This window comes from Cinclus cinclus, chromosome 21 (genome assembly GCF_963662255.1).
Source record: "Cinclus cinclus chromosome 21, bCinCin1.1, whole genome shotgun sequence".
Lineage (NCBI taxonomy): Eukaryota > Metazoa > Chordata > Aves > Passeriformes > Cinclidae > Cinclus > Cinclus cinclus.
Window position 1 is genome coordinate 6,888,567 of NC_085066.1, and position 20,685 is coordinate 6,909,251.

At 45.2% G+C, this 20,685-nt stretch overlaps 1 protein-coding gene across 1 annotated transcript in view; it reads right to left on the reverse strand.

The window, feature by feature from the left end:
- Window positions 1–18,131, reverse strand: part of ABCA12 (ATP binding cassette subfamily A member 12) — a 77,484-nt gene extending 59,353 nt beyond the window's left edge. Inside the window, exons 1-3 of the mRNA XM_062506659.1 lie at window positions 18,063–18,131; window positions 14,219–14,312; window positions 2,004–2,151 (exon numbers count right to left, since the gene is read on the reverse strand). Coding sequence (XP_062362643.1) covers window positions 2,004–2,151; window positions 14,219–14,312; window positions 18,063–18,131 — 311 coding nt within the window. The remainder of the gene's footprint in view (window positions 1–2,003; window positions 2,152–14,218; window positions 14,313–18,062) is intronic.
- Window positions 18,132–20,685: the final 2,554 nt, after the last annotated feature.

A 20,685-nucleotide genomic window follows, 5' to 3' on the forward strand; every position in this document is an offset into this window, starting at 1 on the left:
TCCTTCCAGATAACAGGACCTTACTCATCCTTCCTAAACATTCCACTACAGGAGAAAAGGATGGAAGAAGTCGTTGTTGAGCTTGGTTTTGGACTTGTTTCCCTTTTATTAAGGGAAATTTCTGCCAACCATATCATGCACACTTTGGTAAATGCCTCTGAGGAACAGAATCAAAGGTGAGAACCTTGCCCATTTTCTCTGCTGACCTCTAGTTATACACAGTTTTAGGGCAAGTTACAAAACAGTTTAACAAGAGCTTCAGTGAGTTGCACAGTAGGAGAGGAGAAAAACAGCCTGGATTAGCAGAATATTACAAAACAATATATCCAGGTAGTGAAAGGCCACAGTTCAAACACTTTGTAACAAACTCACTAGTGGGGATCCTGCACCTGAGGCAGAGCCATACCTATTCATCTGGAGCCTTCCCCTTCCCAAGGAATCTCTTCCTGAGGTTTTAGTCTCTTCTGCATCCTGCTAGTTTTGCTGTGGCTACTTAATCGTTGGTGTTTTTCCTCGTAGAACACACCAAGGCTGACACTGACCACACAAGGATAGGTATGGCCACATATCTACAATGATACTTCCCACAGACAACCTCGAGCGTCAAGAGTGGTCAAGATGTTTGTTAATGACTCATGTTCTTGATATAAAATTTGGCCAAATCCTTTGATTTTCATTTGGCAGGAAAAAACACTTGTTTTCTAAACAGCTTTTCAGAAACCAAAAGCAGAAAGCAAGGAGGATTTGTAGCTATTGAAACCCATGGAAGACCTCCAGCTTTGGCACAAGAAGCTCCCATTTCTTCATTTCAATACCCCAAATGAACCATTGTTTAACATCCCCAGGGAAAAACAATGACACTGAGGAACAGATCTGTGAATCCAGGCATCCAGTCTCCATGGGGCTTTTTCTTCCCTCCTCTCTTCTGCTTCATGACCTTGAATTTGATTAGGATTCACCTTGTGCCACATCTTAGTCATCCTTCCTGCCCATGGAGAGATTCTGACCACTGACTTGGCCTGGGAAATTACTCCCTCTGCACTAAGGAGGATCCTTAAGGAGCCACCAACCCCATGACTGCCTGATGTGCTCTTTGGTGGGGCCCATTTTAGCGCTTCAGACTCTCAAGCTCTGGCCAAGGGGGATTTTGAGGCTCTGACTATGAAGCAGCCTCTCACATGAAAACAAAGATGAGCAACCAGAGCCATTGTGAGATGCCCAGATTTTTAGCTCTCCACGAACCAGCCTGGCCTCAGAGTGACATGTTCCCCATGGATCTGTCAGATCTGGGCAGCCAAGATGTAGAAGCCACCCTGGCTGGCATGGCTCAAAGCAAAAGCTACTTGACTTGAGCTGGAACATCAAGAAATTGAAATGGTCCCAATGAACATTTCCATTTCAGCAACTGACATTCCAACAAAATGTGCCCAGCCAGCTCCACACTGCAAATCTCTGTGCTTTTGTGGGCAAAAACTGTTCCTGCATTTTCATGTGTTTCCCAACACATTTGGCCTGCAGAAAGGACACCCATTCTGGCTGGCACCTGGAGGACCCGCTCAAAGAGCAGTTGCTCCAGAACTAACATCCAAACTTCCAGCCAAAGCATCCTGAACTGATCCCTCTCAGTGGAAGATCAGCATTCTGGGCTGCTCTGGGGGGAAGTCTCATTACTGACCTGACACAGAGTCGTGCAAAAAAATGTTCCTTTGCTTTGATCTGGGTGAGCTGAAGAGTTTTTCTCAGTGAACAAAACTCCCTCAGTAGAAGATTCAAGCCTGAATCAGTGAACACACTCCTTCTCTAATGTGATTATTTCTAAAGTGTTCACTTGCAGCTGATATTCTCTTTTCTAAGTGTGAGACATCTGTTAGAACAGGTAGCTGAGGTACATGTGCTGTGGACAAACTTGTACATATACATAGACATGCATGGGTGCTCCCTCCCCCTCAAAACAGGCTTTGTTTTACAGCTCCTAACACCTGGAAATATTCAGATTCCCTTACAGTCTGAGGGATGAGATGTCATTAAGTCTTGGCAGCAGATCTTCTGGTGTGTATGGTGTGCCCTTACACCTGGCATCGGAATCACACAGCACCGTTTGCAGGAACGGGAAGAAGCCTGCACTGGGAAGGTTCCGGGGTGCAAGATAACCTGGAGGAAGAAAGAGAGAGAAAATGCCACTATGATGATGAGGACATGCACTTTCTGGCCATATGTTTCTGTCATTTTAGACTATTTTCCCTCCCTAAACGACAGGACAGATTCTCAGCTTCACTGAGACTCCTTTCACTGGCTCCACCCTGGCAGCATCATCTGCCAAAGCTCACTGCAAGTACCTCCTCAACACTGACAAAGCCATCACGGGCTATTTAATCACACAATGGTTTGGCTTGGAAGGAATCTTGAAGGTTGTCTAGTTCCAACGTGCCTGCCATGGGCAGGGACACCTCCCACTAAACCCAGTTGCTCAGGGTCCCAGTTAATAGGAAGAAGAGCCAAGCTATTTGTTCATAGGATACTTGTCAGTGCTGAAGCAACTGCAGATTTCCCCCTTCATTCCAAATTCCAAGAACAGGCAAGAAATGACAAAAATCCCCTCAGATTAAGATATCCTAATTCTATTTTTAAAAAATAAATAAAGAAAAAGCAGGCACATGGCCAGAGTAACCTGGAGAACCCATGAGAACATACTGTCCAAGACTTGCTGGACTGGTTTCTATGCAATGCCACAATCTTTACTTCCAAGCCAGGCTGTTAAAGCAGGGTTTTGTCTCAGCTTTTACTACAGGAAGGGTAATAGATCCAGGAACAACAAACATCCTCTGCCTTTTGTGCAGAGCTGCCCTGAGAAGGCAGAGGAGAAATGCATCACCACCATCCCCTGTGCATCCTCCCAGCCCAGAGCAGCTCCAGCACTAACTGCCTGGTAACCTGGGATGCTGGCAGCCAGTGCTGAGGGATGAGATCTGTGTCCCTGTCTCCTGTTGCTCCAGACATGGAGTGGACCTGAGCAATGAGACACTCGAGTATTTTATGTGCCACTTGCCCCGTGCTGCTCGCTGCCAGCCCGCAGAGTTCACGGCTGCCCTTCCTCTCGGAGACAAACGCTCTCATAAATCTCCAAACTCTTCTGTTGGATCACGGCAACATATTATTTAAAATAATCATTTGGAAAATTACCTGGCAAAGGACATTGCTATTATTTCTGCCATGGAAAGGAGCCAGATTTGCTGAGGGCCTGCGGGTAGGCTTGTGGTAATTGATTACCTTGCTCTTCAGTCTTCAAAGCTGACCTGAGACTCTCACCCAGGCACAGCTTTATTGCACACCCTTCCAACAAGGACATGGTACCACATTTCTCCAATATTTATTCATTATAGCAGTGGTCAGCCCCTAGAAGCACCCAGAGGGCTTGGCAGGGGTAGGTGGAATCCATGTCTGTTGGTCTCCTTGATGGAGGCTGGATTTTCCTGAGCTTTCCTTAGCACAGTTGGTCACTGCACTTTTGGGTCAGAACACAAGAGCTCATGCTTTAGCATGGGAGTTCCCATTGCTTAGGGCAAAACAGCAACCAGCACAGAGGCCTCTGAGACCCGCAGAGGTACAGGCACCCACTTTGATGGCATGATTCTCCTGTACACCTCAGTGGAGAGCTAGGAGTACAAGAGAAAATTAAAGGACATGGATACCTTCCAGAGTAGAAGGCTCCATGCTATGGGAAGCTTCCCCCAACACTCCTTGCATCCCTGAAGCCACATCAGGAGTTACACCCCTCCCTCCTTCCCTCAGGAGGTGCACAGCTGGCTGAACCAGCTCCCAGTATCCACAGAGCACCAAGAGCAGCAAAAGAGCTCTCTAATCCCTACTGGCAGAACTTCTGGTGTTGGGGCCACAGTACCAAGTATCCACCACTCTAAAGGTGGTGTAGGGTAATTAATCTGCTGCCCATGAGGGAAACTTTAGAACAGGGAACTTTGAAGCATCCCTGCCGTGCCTGTGGTGTTTGCCCTTTGGGATCATCAATTACAACCCTGCACAGCGTTCTGCACACACAGGCATTTTCATCTTCCTTCTGATCTCCCACACCCTCATTCCCATGCAGGGCACTGACTAGCACACTAATCCTAAAAGGCACACCACAGACCTCAGTGGACCAATGTCCCTACCAATATGAAGCTTCAAAGATGTGGGAATCCATGAGGCCTGGGATGGAGGGCATAGCCACAATGATGTGTAGGAGCTCCACCCTTCACTGCCCTCCATATCTACCAAAAACCACACAGCCAGGAGACAAGCTCATTTTTCTTAGTAGATCAGGAGCAGCTAAAGCTGTGTAACTCCTCAGGGAAAGGTTGAATGGGGAACACAAGGATGGGACTGGGGAGCACTGGTCTTCTCCAGAGACATGGGAGATGTTTACAGAGGTGACTAAGCAAGAGATCCTGATGAATCTCCAGAAGAGAGGAACACACTTCCTTGAGGTAGAAGCAGCAATGACCAATTCTAGAATTGGACTCAAAGGTGGCACACTTTGAACTAAATGGGCAATTAAACAATCAGCTACTCTATCACAAGTGAAGCATTCAGCATCAGAACACAGCGATGGTATCAATTCTTTCTTCTCTTTTGAAACAGCAACCCCAAATACACAGAGCCAGGAATCTGTGACCTGAAGTTTGGAAGTGCTGCCACTCATGGTGGTGGCACAATGCCTGTGAGGACATCGTTGGCCCGTGAGGATGAGGCACTCAGTGAGGCTCTGCCAACTCCTAGCAGATGCTGGCAGCTGGATGCAGCCATGGGGCCTGACCCATCCCTGAGTCACTGCAGGTGTTACCCTACAATGCTCTTGGTACAGGAGCAGTGGCAATGCCAGGGAGGACTCTTCTGGAAGAGGCCTGGCCTCTGACAGCAGTTAAAGAATTAAGGAAGTTTTCTGAGAAAATCCAGGACACATAAAAAATCCAAAAAGGTCTGGGTCAGATTCCCATGTGGTATAAGTTAGACCCACACTGGTTCTCAGCCCTGCACCCTGCAAAGGAAGGAATTAACTGATGCTAAGGTGAGTCATGAGATTAATGCTTTCCCTGCTCCATCCCCCTGCTCGTGGTGAGGCAACGTGACCCCACAGAGCCACATGGGCTGTCCTGCCCACACAGATGAATTCCCTGCTGCTCCTGTGACCACTGCATGGATGGCCAGGAGGCTTCAGGAGCCAGCTGCTTCAGGAGACTTCCCTGTCCCTGCCTTGGCTGAAGTTTATCCATGAGGAGTTTCCTGAGGAGTTACACAGCCTTAGTTGCTCCTTATCTACTAAGAGACATGAGCTTGTCTCCTGGCTGTGTGGTTTTTGGTAGATATGGAGGGCAGTGAAGTTTATTCAGCACACCAGTGACATCAGTGCACAATGTAAGCACCAGGTAGGAAATGGGACAGGAGAGTTGTACCTGCTCTGCAAATTTTAAAGGACAGTCTCTCCACGGTGATAGTTTCCCAATCTGAAGTGTTAACACCCCCATTTAGAGACTTTTTCAGTATTTCTACTGTTGGGAATCCCTTAGTCTTCCACAGGCAGCTCCTTCTCCCACTCAAACGTACACCAATGCCATATCCAAGCCCCAACTTTATGATCCCATATCACACACTAGAGCAGATCCACAACACATGACAATTTCTTTCTTTTTTCAATCTCCCCACCGTCTTCAGCTTTAAACCTCTTCATTTGCTAGAACTACAATTTCCCTTGAAGGGTCCCACTGCCAGTGCCTGAGTCAAGGGGGAGAGATCACTGCACCCATTGCTGCCACATGGCTGAGCTGAGAGATCACCCTCTCATATTTCTGGCTAAATTGACACCTCTGCAACCAAAATCCAAGCCCAGGTCTGTGTCCTGTTAGCAAAGACTGACTTTGGGTCTGACAGCAGTAGAACCCCAAGTACAGAGGCCTTCACTGTGTCTTCTGACAGAGAGTTTTGATTTCCTCTCCCCACTGAGAAAATGGCTCCAAAACTGAAGGAAAGAGGCATTCCAAAGGGCAGAGGAGGCCAAGGGCTCTGTGCTGCATGGGCTGGTTCTCCCTGTTCAGTAGCATCTAACCAGGCCAGCCACATCTCCAAGAGGTGGAAAGAAATAAGGCATGCAGGGCAGTAACAGTAAACATAAGATACCAATTAATGCATGCATGCCACTGGAAATTCTGACTTTTCCCCATTTGCTCTCATTCAGAATAAAAAAAAAAAAAAGAAAAATAATTTTCTCCTATTTTTCTGAATGTTGTAAAGTCCATCTTCAACACAAGCAAAACATTTTGTTTTCTTTGGTAAAGGTTCTTTGTATAATAACAATGAGAAATGCCATACAAGAGGGATGAAAATTACTATTTCACTACGGTCTGTAAGATTAATTGAAACTGACCCAAATGTTTAAACCTAAATGGACCATGTTTCACATTGCCACCTTGATTTTGCTGCTTCCACTGCACTGAGGTTTATGGCATTTGCATTAGAGCTGAGTCCAGCCATTTGCTGATGCAACCAGGAATTCAGCAGATCAGAGGCACAGCACCATGAACACAGCAGCCCCCAGCTGAGTTTTTTCTGGTTTTTTTTCCTAAGATTTTTCTGGTTTCTACCCACCCCTAGTTTAGTGTCATATCACCACCACTCCTTGGGCATGAAAAAATTCTCCTGCCTTCAGAATTCATATACTCTGACACTTCCTATGCTCTAAGGCCTTCCAAATTCCTCCCATAGTTCTTTTAAAAATCCATACAAACATCAACTTTGCCACTGGTGAATTGGAGGCACTAATGAGCAAATGGCTTCATTAGGAAGTATTGTGTTTAATAGAAAAATGCATCCAATCATTGCCAAATCATACAAGGCCACATCATAACTAGGACTTTTCAGCTAGGGAAAAGGTGGCCAAAAAGTGGTTTGATAAAGAAATAAAGAAAGTTAGGAATCAGTGATTAAGAGGGTGAAAAGATGATCAGCCCTCACATCACAGGGACAGCAAATCACAGTGAGATCATAACCAGCAAATAGGGCTGAAAATACCTTTCTGCAACAAATATCAAAATGTTGTAGAACTTACTGCCATGGGATAAAGCAGACATTGATTTCAAAAGAATTAGACAAATTCACAAAAATAGATTTGCCAGTGGCTACTAAATACGATCACTGGGATTGAACCCCTTCAGCTTCTGGCTGAAGAAACCTTAAATCTTTCAGGATTTTGGTAGTGGAGGGAAGACTCTGTGCTCTCTCGAAATCATCCCTGAGCAGTGGGAGTCTAACCTAGAGCAGCAAATGATCCCAAATGGTTTATCAGCTGCGATCCATATTTATCTCAAGAGTCACAAAAACTTACAGTGAGAATATTTTCTGCTCTGGTGACCTCATCCCACCTTTCTATGCCAAATGTTTGGCTGTGTTTGTGTACACACAACCTTCTGGCTTCCCTTCCAGTCTTTCTCACTGACACACAGCATCACTTTACACTTTATTACTCTGCTTTTTTCAACAGCCAAAAAGACAAAAGTGCCTGTTTCATGACATGACAAAGATCCTGCTTCCCTTCAACCATGTGCAACTGCCCATTTCCAGCTTTGGAAAAGCCAACTATTTATCAGTAACATTTATTAATCTATTTATCCATCTATTTATCAGTAGCAACTTAAGGTGCCTATTTTTTTTTTCTACAAAACTTTATGCCAATGCTAGGACTTGGAATCTCTCTTCAAAAATGAAATCAAATCATCAAATCTATAGGATGAGATTAATTTTTAAGCAGGGTACCTTTTACACATGAACATCCAGCTGGCTTATGCCTTACCTATTAAAAGAGAAAATTTAATTGCCCTGGCACTTCTACTGCTGTGACATTTCAGTGCAATTTTTTTTCTAATATCTAATCTGATCCTCCTCTGGGATAATTTAAAGTCGTTTCCTCTCATCTTTTCACTTGAGACATGGCAGAACAGACTGAGCCCCACCTCACTACAGCCTCCTTTTGCATCTCCTGATTTTTGAAATGACAGCTCAGCAGGATCCCACATAAACCCACTCAAGCCCCCCAGACACCCAGTGCAGCCAGGTGAGATTCAAAACCTTGCATTTTTTTATCTTTACAGCAACAGGATCCTTGTTTTCTCATGATGTCCTCAGCTGCCTGCCTAGGACACTGCAATCAAAGCAGCAGACAACTCACAGCCAGACTCCTCCCTCCTTCTGTGGCCTCCATGGAAGAAACATTTCATTTCATTGCCCAATTCTTCCCTCAAGCACTTCAGGCTCTGCAATAAGACCAGCCCAGAGCAGACAGCATCTACTTCCATGCTTATTAAGACTGGGCAAGCTGGTTTTGCTCGCCCACAGACCTTCCACTTCCACCTCCTTATTTAATAAGTTAAAAATCAGCACTTGGATCTGATCACATCAGGTTCATGGACCTATCAGGGAGAACAGAAAGAGCAGAGAGCATAAAATCACAAAGGAGCCAAAGAGCAGCAGGTGTAAAGGGAGGAGAAAGAGCCTCCAAACCAAAGACAGGAACAAAGGAGAGGAGGTGGAACCTGGAATCCTTTGAAAGGTATTGCAACTCAGGACAAGGTGGGGAAATGACAGAGCTGAAGAGGTTGACAGTGCTAGGAAGGGATGCTCCACTGCCTGAGGCACAAACACACCAGGAGAAAGCAGTAACTGCATATAAGCCCTTTTCCTAGAGGGCTTTTTTAAAGCAATATTTAATGCAGACAAGGTTCACCTGGTCTTGTAACACAGCCAGGTTGATCTTGTCTGTATGAGCAGCAGGGGACTACCCAAACAGGAGCTAAGATGAGAGTCAGGACACTTCCCAGCAAGAAACTGAAACCTAAAAGCTTAAATCCATATCTAGACTCTTGCAAAAACACCTGCACAAAAATTGTGTTTACCCAACCAACATCTTTCAATGCTGAGTATCTCCAGAGCCCAGGTTTAGATTCTTTAAACAAAAGTGACCTCCTTTCCAGAAACACAAGCATCAATAACTGCTAATTTCAGTCTAAGCCAAGCTGCTCAGCACCTTTGGAAAAATACTTCTGCTCTTTAAGATCCCAGCACCTGGACTGAGATGTTTCAGGAAGTCAATTAGAATTAAGTGACAGCCCCAAGGCCCTCCTTCAATGGGGAAGGAAAAAGCACAGTGGTAAGTCAGGAGTTCCCAGCTCCAACTCTGAACATCCTTCAGTAACACCCCAGAAAGTGGAAGAGTCTGTGGAAAGAAAGGGAAGCATTGCAAACATCACAGTGCTCCTTTAAGCAACTATCTCCAAGACAAGAGGAAGACAAGGAACTGTGTGGCTGGACACCGCTTCTACATGCAAGGAGATAAGTGTATATGTCTATACCAGCAAATGGGGGGTTAATTTATATACCACACCCCCTTCAGCTCTGGTTTAAGGAAACAGAGGGTTATATGGCAGACTGCTCCCTAGCACAACAGAATGAAACTAAACATTCATACCAAAGCCAGAGACTTGATGAGGCATTTTCCTAATCACTGCAGACGGGCATTGACAAAAATCCAATGTGTAGAAAAGGGGGGAAAACTGACAGAAAAGAGGGGGAGGAAAATGAGGTAGTGTAAAGGAACACAAGGAGTGGGGCTGCTCCACTACAGGCAAGTGGTGAAGGAGAGTCTGAAGCCTGATGTGTGCTTGTCTGTGTGCAGAATAGGCTGAACCCTGGGGGTGGATGATGACTTGCATAAATACCCATGACTTATCCAAATGAATGGAGTGGCCTGTGCAGCTGAGCCGTCCTCCCAACTCCCTATAATTAGCATGGGAACCTAATAATTTTTCCACATTACTGGGAAAAGAGATGAGTACATGTGCCTCAAACTAAGAGGCAAATTCCTATAAAGTACAGCATATTTTCAGAGTTTTCTCACCTCCAGGTGAGATACCTTCTAAGGAATCAGAGATCTCTGCTCTCTGATCTCTCAGGGACTCGTCCTGCTTTATCAAGCCAGGTCTGGACCTGTTCAAATCCTACCTACCCATCCCAGTAAGACTGAATGGGATGTTGCTCAGAGAGAGCGACTATCCTGAGCCTCCCTTCTCCCAGGAGCACTGGAGCCAAGAATGAGAGCAGAGTATTTGTTCCTACACAGTGCTGTGCCACTAAGCTAGACCCAAAGAGCTGTGCTGGTACTGACCAATTCTGATGATATTCCTCCAGGATACTGGCTGCAAAGAGCAGCCTCGTGGAGGGCTCTGCTGCTGAGTCTCTCTCTGACAAAAATCTCTGGGTGAATGCAATGCACCCTTACAGGCATCTCCACAACGCTGGGGAAATCTGGGTGGAAATTCTTGGCAGAGGTGAAGGGTGGAAAGTGTTTCACTGGGAAAAGTTCTGCCAACGAATTCCCTGGCAGAATTTGGCGTATTTAAGACCAGACCCAAGAGCACAGCTACTTTCCATAGAGAAGAACTGTCTGTGAATGAGGCACGTTTCACAGCCCAGCTGTCCCTGGGAGAGCCTTAGGAGCAGACCCGGGGTCTGACAGGAGTGAGGTTTGTCCCACATCCTCCCCAGAGCCCAGCCGGGCAGGGTTCTGAGCGAGTGGAGGGGTAACCACACCCCAGAGAGCTCGGACAGGGAATACTGATGAGGTGGAACTGCCAGCAGGGGAGAGGAGGCCAGCAGGAAAGGAAGAAATCGGGCGGGGAAGGTGTGACAGGGTGTGACAGGGCTCATTAAAGCAAGGAGCCTAATTGGGCTCCTCTGCAGACTGAGTGGGCTGAGCCCTGAGGGACAGATTCTATCTCGTACACAATTCCCATACCTCGCTAAAACCTGTAGGATGGAAAGGAACTTCTGTCCCTGCTCTAGAGAACAGGTGATACAGGCACAAAAGTCTGCATGATAACATCAAACCCAGTGGCTTTCACCTACAGGCTTCCAGTCCAGAGTCTCCTATTCCACATATACACATCCCAAAGCCTCCTAGCAAAGGCTGAAATAACAGGGTCAAAAGTCACAGCTGCAATGTGAATAGTAAGTTGGATGGGGATCTTGTTTGTAAGACTCGGGGATCATCACAGAAACCGGGTATGCAGACAGTGAAATCTCTTCTTCATTTCTCCTGACAACAATCTCTGCTCACCTGGAAACACATCATCAAACAGAATCCCTGAATAAAGAAGAGAGATTGGTTTTGGTTTTTTTGTTTTTTTTTTTTTTGTTTTTACCTCCTAGATACAAGATGCTTTAGTTGTGAAGAAAATTATTTATCAGATTTCAACTCCTTGTTTTCCTCAGTTCTTAGTTCTCCTATGAGCACCCCTTGAGTGGTGACATTTATTTGGCATGTCATTTCCCTCTGAAGCTCAGCCTGGCACATGCTCCCCTTGCATTAAGTGCTACACAATATAATTCAGCACAAGCAGCTTTCTCCTGCAAGAAACCCCCTTGCCATTTGTTCACCCATGACTGATATTTGCCAGGTAATTTCTCTACATAATCCCCCATCCACAATGTGTGTATTAGCTGCCCTTCAGAAGAAATTACTGTCTCGAATTTAAGCTGTTTTAATTGAAAAAAAAATTAGATTTAATGATATTTCTGTGGCCCTGAATACACGAGATAAGCTTACAGAGTGGGATTTTCTGTGGGGTTATCTCTAAGGCTCCAAACTTCAGCATCTGAGTAGCTTATTCCAGCCCTGTGCCATTGATTCTGTGCTTCCTGACTTTTGTCTACCTGCAGTAATCTCTTGACAGCAGAACTGGAAACAGCTTCTTGTCACTACTTAATGATTCTGTCTTAAGGTAGGCACTGGAACCCAGCATAAGGTGAATTTTATGAATAAAATCCCCCCCTGTAATGGTTTTCTTAGACGTGTCCACCCCCGCCTGCTTTTCCATCAAAAAGGAAGGTTCCCAAAGTGATTTATCTTTTGCTTTTCAAGCAAAAAGTTTGATACATTTTTCCCAGTTGTCAAAAGAAAAAATAAAAAAGAAGAGTAATTGTCAACCAACTGTTCTTATTTAACTATAATAGCAGCAGAAATTGGCTGTTTGATGCTCTGGTTAGCATCCTTCTCTATTCCCTCAGGATTCTTAGATGGTCTCTGAACATCTGGATCACAAGAATACACCAAAACCCATTATTTTCCAGCAAAAAAACCCCTCTCTTGCAATAGAGAGTTCCTCTCATCCACTTCTAAGAGAGAGACGCCTACTCACATACTTACTGAGACTTGTACTAAAATAAAATTAATCTACAGAAGGAAAGGGAACTCATCCAAAGATACTGCCCAACCTTCCTCTTTCCTGCAAAGTACAACTGATGGTGCTACTTGTAGTTCATAAGATTATTCCTGTTAATTCATTAAGGCAGAGATGTGATGACCCAGAACAAAAACGTTCCAAATAAACATAGATTCAAACTAATAACTGTGTCAAATAAAACAATAAGTATATTTCCCCATCCAGATGGCTCTCTTGACATCCAGCTTATCTGATTTACTGGGGACAGGGAGCACAACTGATGGGGCAGCGTGGGAGGTCTGCCATTTCCACACTTGGCAAAATCCAGGGTTTTCACAAAGTACAACGTGTCCTGTCTTGCCTGCTCCAACTGGTTCAAGGGAATTCAGAACTTGGAATATGTAACATGCCTAAAGAGGTCTTTTGCTGACAGCACATGGCATGGGCTGGGGGTTAAAAAATGATCCCAAAACATCATGAATGTCCTTTTCCATTAAAGAATTTCTATAATACTTTCAGGAAGAGCTTGCTCTGGCTCTCCATCCCTGACTACAGAAGGATGTACACAATGCTTCACTGGGATTAGGCTGTAAACTGTCTGCAGCAAGGACTATCCTAACTGTACATCTGATACTTGTCACAGTGTGGTCCTTTCTCACCCCTCACAGAGGAACAAGTTTCTAACCAGAGCATCACAGCTGTCACTCACCAGGGTGAACATTCCCAGTGTTCAGAGGCAGATCTCTGCCAACCACATTTCACACATGGGATAGCTACAAACACTGGGAGCCAACTGCTTGTCTCCTCTGCTGCCAGGCACTCTCCTCTCCTCTCCTCTCCTCTCCTCTCCTCTCCTCTCCTCTCCTCTCCTCTCCTCTCCTCTCCTCTCCTCTCCTCTCCTCTCCTCTCCTCTCCTCTCCTCTCCTCTCCCATCAATCTCCCTGCCCCAAATACAAACCCCCAACCTTGTTCATGCCAGCCCCATGTGGGTAATCCATGGCAGTGTTTCTGCTATCAACCAGGTCTTGAAAATCTTTAAGGTCCTTTCTAAGCCAAACCATTCTATGGCCCTATCATTTGATTCAACTCAAAACCAACAGTGTGAAAGATAAAAAAGCTCCCAACTGGATGAACTCCTTGCTCTGCTTTACTCTATACCTTCATGAACAAATGTGCCCAGGGCTGGGACATGCTTCTGATGGTGGCAAGGACTCAGTGATCAGCAAAAGTGCTTTAGAGCAGACCCAAGTGCATCCCTGCTCTGAGATGGACACTTCCTGAGTCAAGGAGCAAGGTTTGCCAGTGAGAACCAGCTTGTGCAAACTTTCACCCATTTGAATCCCAGCAACTACTGACCCACCCTAGGAGCTGCTATTTCTATTACAAGGGGCTCACATCACCAGCAGGTCAGAAGAGCCAAGCAACTTACCACTCTTCAACTGAGCCTTAGCAGTGAGATGCTTTAACGTGCACATTATTTTAATGTGCACGTTTTGCCTGTGGCATGCACGAGGTAAAACCTTTCACGTTGACCAATCTCATGTTTGCCACCTCACCTCCATAATCACACTTGCAGCCTCTGCCCTCACTCATTTTACTAAGTAAGCTCTCCCCCAGCTGGCATCTTCCCCCTCAATTTATCCTGGAAATTTATATTGCTGTCTACACAGCCGTATCCAAATAAACCTTGATGAGACAGTTCTTTTAAGGTTGTTTTTCTAATTATAAAGCTAATTTGGAAGAAAAACAAACAAACAAACAAAAAGGCAAAAAAAAGAGTAAAAACAGCCTCAAAGGAGCACACCCATTTTATTTACAGCATGCTGCATCCCAGGAAATCTCCACTGGAAACTACATGGAGCCAAATTTGCAAAAGTAACAAAACACATCAAATGAACACATCAGTCACTGAAATGAGAACTAAACCTCACAGACATAAAAACAAACCTGTTACTTACAGTTTTGCTGTGGTTCTGGAGGGAATTTGAGACGGATAATGGCCAAGATTATGAAAACAACCACAGGCCAGGAAATTAAAACAAACGACCATACCTATAAAACAGCAATGAAAATATATCGGTTATGTTTGCTGCATTGATGTTACCCAGAGCCTGGCTGGAATGTACAAGCAATGCCCTAAGTGAGTTATAAGGTGCATTGTAAATCACACCCATCTTGGCATGCACACAATTAAAATCCAAGCATTATCTATTCAGGAGGAAAAACCACCGAAGATTTTAAGAGCAAATAACAAGGCTGAAAGCAGCACAAGGCTTCAGTTTGGCTGATAATTATGGGGGACAGTGTTTACCCAGCTTTGAGGCACTGCTATGTCACAGTAAAGGCATGCTGGGAAGCACCAACCAAAAGATAAAGCAGCTGCAGTGTGAAAGCTTGGTTTCACTTTCAATGAAATTATAGGTAAATAGGACTTTGATTGAATTATACTCCAAAATTAAATGTCTGACAAGCCTAGAGCATTTTCCCCCCAAAATTTTAGCTGTTTTTCATAGCCAGTGGATCCTCATGGTAGAGCTAGAAGGAAAGATTTCCACAGTGGTCATTCACAAGATGTGAAGCTTATGGTAAAGGAAGGGGTTTATGGAGTTGAGCAACCAGCCTACAGAATGCACATCTGAACACCCACCATCAAGGAAAAAACCCTTTTAAGAGTTTCTGACCCTAGCAGCCCAAATCCCTGGCACCTTTCCATCTCCAGACTCCAGCAGTCCACAGAGATGAGCTGAGATGATTCCCAGAATGGTTTTGGTTAAAAGGACCCTAAAGCCAATACAGCTCCATGCCCTGCTATGGACAGGGACACCTTCCACTATCCCAAGGTGCCCCAAGTCCCATCCAACCTGACCTTGGACACTGCCAGGGATCCAGGGGCAGCAACAGCTGCTCTGGGCACCCTGTGCCAGGGCCTCCCCATCCTCACAGGAAAGAATTTCTTCCATATATCTAACTTAAGGTGGAAGAGAAATCATGTAATATTGCCCTAATGTGTTGAAAAACACATGTTCATGTATAGAATTCTTGTCTCTGACATGAGGGTTGCCCCTTTCAATGGACAAGAATTAAGAAAACACTAGAATTAATCATCTAGTATAGTAAACCTACTTAGGGAGGATGCCCAAAATCTTCAAATACAAACCTTGGAGTTTTGTGAGCTAGGAAATTGAAATTATTCAAATAATCCCCTGTTTTTGCACTAACTGGTAAAATGGCTCCCATGCTTATAGATTAAGATTTTTCCATCCATCAGTAGTTAACATGAAACTACTCTGTGCTACAAAATTGCTGTTCTATCTTCATGCCCATTTTTGGATCTACAAAGATGTCTTTCTTCAAAATAATCCTGTTTTTCATTGTTGTGTTGCTATTTTTTTCAGATCAGCATATATTACCCAAAGCTCTTTTACCAAAGTAATTCCAAGCCCATAGCCATGTTTTCATTTCCTGTAACACTCACTGAAACATAAAGCCAAACAGACAGACAAATCCTGGAGAGCAATTCAGCTTAAAGATGGCTGTTCTACAGCAACTTTGTCCCTATCATCCCTGATGAGGTGACTCAAGCTTGAAAGTAGGAGCAAATTCATGCCCCCAAAATAGGCAAGTGACAGACATCAAACCACAAGGCACCTCCCCACACACCCCTTCAGAGGGTGCTCCTATAATTTCAGCATTCAGTCACATTTTAGCTTAGACAGACAGTACCCTTCCTGCTTTTTATGTATACACTGACAACTTGTAACAAGATCCATCACTGACACGGACATATTTTAGTAATTTTTTATATCAGATGCTTTCCCTATAATCAGTCCCCAAACAAGCAGTTTAACTGTGATTAATTCTCATGCAAATGGTATTATTAATGTGTCCTCCTTGCTTAGCACGACACAGGCTAAAGTAAAATTATGGGGTAAGAGCACAGAAACTGATATTAGTCAGAAGCTGCCTAAAGGGAGGGCTGGAGACATCTGTCACATTCCTGGGACAATAAACGAATACTGATTGTTCCCACTCAGGAAAATCATTGTCCCTCCCCATTCTAAGCTACAATGGTGCTCATACTCCCCACTTTCCAGACATGTCTTCTCTCAGTATCTCTGTCCTGTGACTTAATTGGATTTAATAGTAGCTGGGCGCATTAGTTGCAACATCACAGCATTGCCACTGTCCCAGGCATTTCTAGTGAACAAAAACAAGACAACCACCCTGGCCAAACTGCTTGCAGGTGGAACATGTTGACTCGAATGGAACCACAACCAACCTCAATCTGGCTCTTGGGACAGTAAGAACTGTGATGTAGGTTGCATAATCCCTTAGTTGCTGGATTATTTCACTGCTAAAAACTGATTTAATCTCTCAGAGATTACTTAGGATCTCTGGGTGAGCACATATTTTCTCTCCCCCTCCTGCCTCTTTTTAAATAATGAAATGCAACATGCAAGAGGCACCAATGTCTCCAGTTCCCTTTGGCACTCAGGCATGACTTTGCTCCCAAAAAGATCTGAGTTTACCTCCTCACACCCTCCTCAGTCTGAGAAAGCTCCCTAATTTGGAGCAAGAGAGGGAAATTAAGGAGGGTTGCAAGGCATGCCTGCCATAAAATAGTCAGCGGTGGCCAGACTTTTATTTTAATTGACATTTTAGTTCTACAGAGTTGATATTTCAACTCCACAGGAAACCAGAATTACAGCACGCCAGACTGTGGTCAGAAGCACAGGGAGGGCTTAGGTGGCATTTACTCTGGGTACACAAGAGCTAAAAGGGACCCAAACATTCTGCTTTTAACAAGGCTGTTACAATTTTTCTTGAGAAATTAGAGGTAATTTATTGGGATTCTTCTGCATCTCAGGCAAAGTGTATTTTACAGTAGTGAAGAATGCTTTAAGTTGCACAGCATGTCCACAGGAGTCTGAGGCACTCAGCACCTCTCTGAATCAGGCTCTACAACCAAGAGATAGGGCAGGGTAAGCTGGAACAGGCCTTGCAGAAGCACACAGTCATCCAAGGCCTTTCACTTCACCCTCACATCATGCCCTCTATGGACATTTCTCTTTGGTCAGCACTTCCTGTGCCTGCCAAGGTTTCCATTCCACCAAGGCAAGTTTAAACCCCACCACGTTTGGGTTACTGCAGCTCCCTGAACTGCCCAGGCTTCTGCTGAAAGTACCACACACAGCTGTACCAAAACTGGACTGGGACAAAACTACTGTGCCCAGCTGTGCAATGCCTCCCAAAGGAACATTTGCTGCCTGATGCTGCTGCAGCTCAGATCACTCTCTGGATATTGCTGGCAATGGTTTATCTTTTGGACTGAAAGATCATTGGGGTGTTTGATTTGCAGCACACTGGACTGCACTGGCAATCTGTCCTACCTGCATCTCTCAGAGCTACTTTTTTCATTATCCATCCTTTACAAATGGCTCAGTGTAAGGGCAGCCCCATCACCCCCAAATCTCAGGGGTTCCTCAGAGGTTGTACACCAGCCACAGGGTCTGCTCACATGGCAGCAGGTACAGAACTGCAGTCTGCCCACAAGTCTCGCATGGTTTATTTGCACAGACATCGTACTGAGGGAACAAGAGAGGAATCATCCATGGTCTGGACTCCTGAGCCCTCGTGCATGAGCTTCCCACAAAACTCACTTTCACTTCTGTGCCATTTCTACTTCTACCACCACCTTCCCATTCTAACAGCACAACCCTCCTTTCTGCAGTGCCCCCCTTGCTCCTCAGCTCCTGGTGAATCCAGGTTCCCCCTCTTGCACTCCTCTGTTCCCACACTCACCAGCTGCCTCTTGACACTCAGCCAGTTCTTCCAGAGCAGGATCCTGAGGTGCTGGGAGAGCGCAGCCATCCTTGGCTCACCCGACCAAAAGTGAGGAGGCTGCGTGTTCCACCTCCCTGTGCTTAGGAGGCAAAAGTGGAGGCTCTAACCCCAAAGGGCACCCAGTGTCCAAAATGCAGGCCTCTGCCTCTTCCCCACAGCATAGCTCTGAAGCAGCTACTCCATCCACTTGTGGCTGCTGTACTCCCAGGAACTGTGGCTCTTGTCCTCACAGCAATAGCTCCTAGCAAATTCAACAGGTTCTTCCTCTCCGGGCGGGCAGATGCAGCAGCCTGCCTCCACTTGTGTTAATTACAATATCCAGCCTCTCCTGGATGCTCCCTGCCCAAGCCCTAACCGATAAAATGGATAGCATTCCAAAAAGATGCTTCTGCTTAAACAAAAGGTGATGCATGCCTCCTCCTCCCCATGATGAAACTCCCTGTCTGCCCACACACCGCTTCTGCTGGAGAGGTGTCATCAGCAGCAGAGTTAGGCCACTTGCCAGGCCAGTCTGACTTCCCTGAGTTCACAGGGAATGGCTGGGAAGAAAGCATCCACAGCCACAGCATGCACCTTCCTGCCACTGCTGATTTGCAATTAGGGGGGTTTGAATACTTCTGAATGTCTCAATTAGATGTACTCCTCCAAGTAAATTAAATGGAAGAGGTGAAAAGGACTTCTAAGTCAAAATCTCAGGGACTGATCTAAATGCTTGGCTTCCTACATCTTCCCTTTCCTCCAGGAAATCAGTCCTGGGGTTCTCACTGATTGATTTACATTAAATGCACCAAAACCCCTGAGAATGAACGAGATTTCACAAGATTTCAGAACAGGAGTGTGGCTTGGATACTCATTATTCAACTAATCATTGAACTTCCCAAGCCAGTGGTACCTATAAACAACAGCCAGAGATGAAAGAGAAAAGGTAGGTACAGAGGGAAGAAATTACAGCACAGGGAACTGCTCATTGCACAAAAGGACCAGCATAAATCTGAAATATTGATTTGTCTGATGGGCTCTGGTCAGCTGGAAGAGTTCTGATCTCCCTTGGGTGTCTGGTAACACCAAGACCATCCTTGAAGCACTTGGCAAGCAATGGAAGACATCGCTGTTCTCAGCACATTCATTCCACAAAAGACATCCAAAAACATTCCTGTACATGGCATTTCTTTCAGCCACAAACTAACTTCAGGCCTCAAAAATGAAAACCGTGAAGGAGTCCTTGCCAAACTCCACCCAGGGACTGGAGTGGAGGTGGCAGCAAAGGAGTTTTGATCCAAGGGTTGCTGAAAGCACCGAGAGGAAAAGAGGAGAGGAAGAGAGAGATGTGGTCCTTGGTGAAGGGAAACAGCTTCTGTGGATTGGTGAGGAAGCACTGCAAAGGTGGGAATGGCAACAGATCCAGAGCAGTCCCTGCCCCACATACCTTCAGTCTAAGTAAATTGGACATTCCAATGGTGGGAGTGAAGCTGGAGCTAAAATTCACCTAAAAGGCTTCCCTGGTATAGTTTGAATAGCAATGGAAAGAAACCTAAATGTCTAACCTTCTAGCTCTACATTCCCCCCGCTTTTTTTTTCTCTGCTAAATATCCTTAGGAGGGAGAGGATCACATTTGGGTCTGGAAGTTCAGAACAAGCACTGCTCCTTGGGACACTGTTCCAGTTCAGCTCCACATAGGAGGCACAGCTGGATTCACTGCATTCGGTCCAAACATGATTTGCAATCTTCATTCACTTCCTCTCTGGGGCTGAAAAAAGAAATCCAAATAAAGATAATTCTGCTCTGAAGGGGTAAGAGAAAAGAAATTCATAATTTCACCATTCACTGCCTTGCCAAGGTCTTCTAAGGCAAGTGTCTGATTGCTTCTTTTTGGTATTCAGTCAAACAACAGTTTCAAAAGAGCACTACGATTTGGATAATAATTTTCCCAAGCAAATGCACATCCTTACTTCCTTTGTGAACTGAGTCAACAAACATTCCCCTTGGGAAGTACCCAAAGGATAATTTGTTCGAGATCATCACTGTAAAATCAAAATAACTCAATGTCAGTTGGCTCTCAGAGCACCTGCATTCAACTCCCCAAACACCATAGCATTCCCATTCCAGAAGACAAGATGAGGACTTTATTAAACCATTATACTTGTCTGCTTTTTAATTCCTTTACTTAATAATTCCTGCAGATGGCACAGGAGGCTGTGGACAAAGTGACCAGAGCAGGAACATGCCCCAATGTGCCAATGTGAAAATAGCCAGAGGTGGAAAAGAAGGAAAGCCCAAATTCTTCCCTCTCCTAATACATCCTCAGTTGGTTTATTCCTCTGGTTGAACAACTAGGGCTCTTCTGGGCTGAAGGGAAAACCCACTGAGGGGTGGTTCAGATCACTGAGAAGAAAAGCAGCATCTGTTTCTGTGCCCATGGAGCCGAGAAAGCTCTCAGGAGAGCTCGGAACTGTGATTTTATCCAGTGCAAATGATTAGAGCCATGATTCATCCCCTGTACTGCAGCAGTGGCTACAGCTCACATCACTCTGCAGGGGCTGCAGCTTCCAGGGCAGGAAGACTCACCCCACACAACAGAAC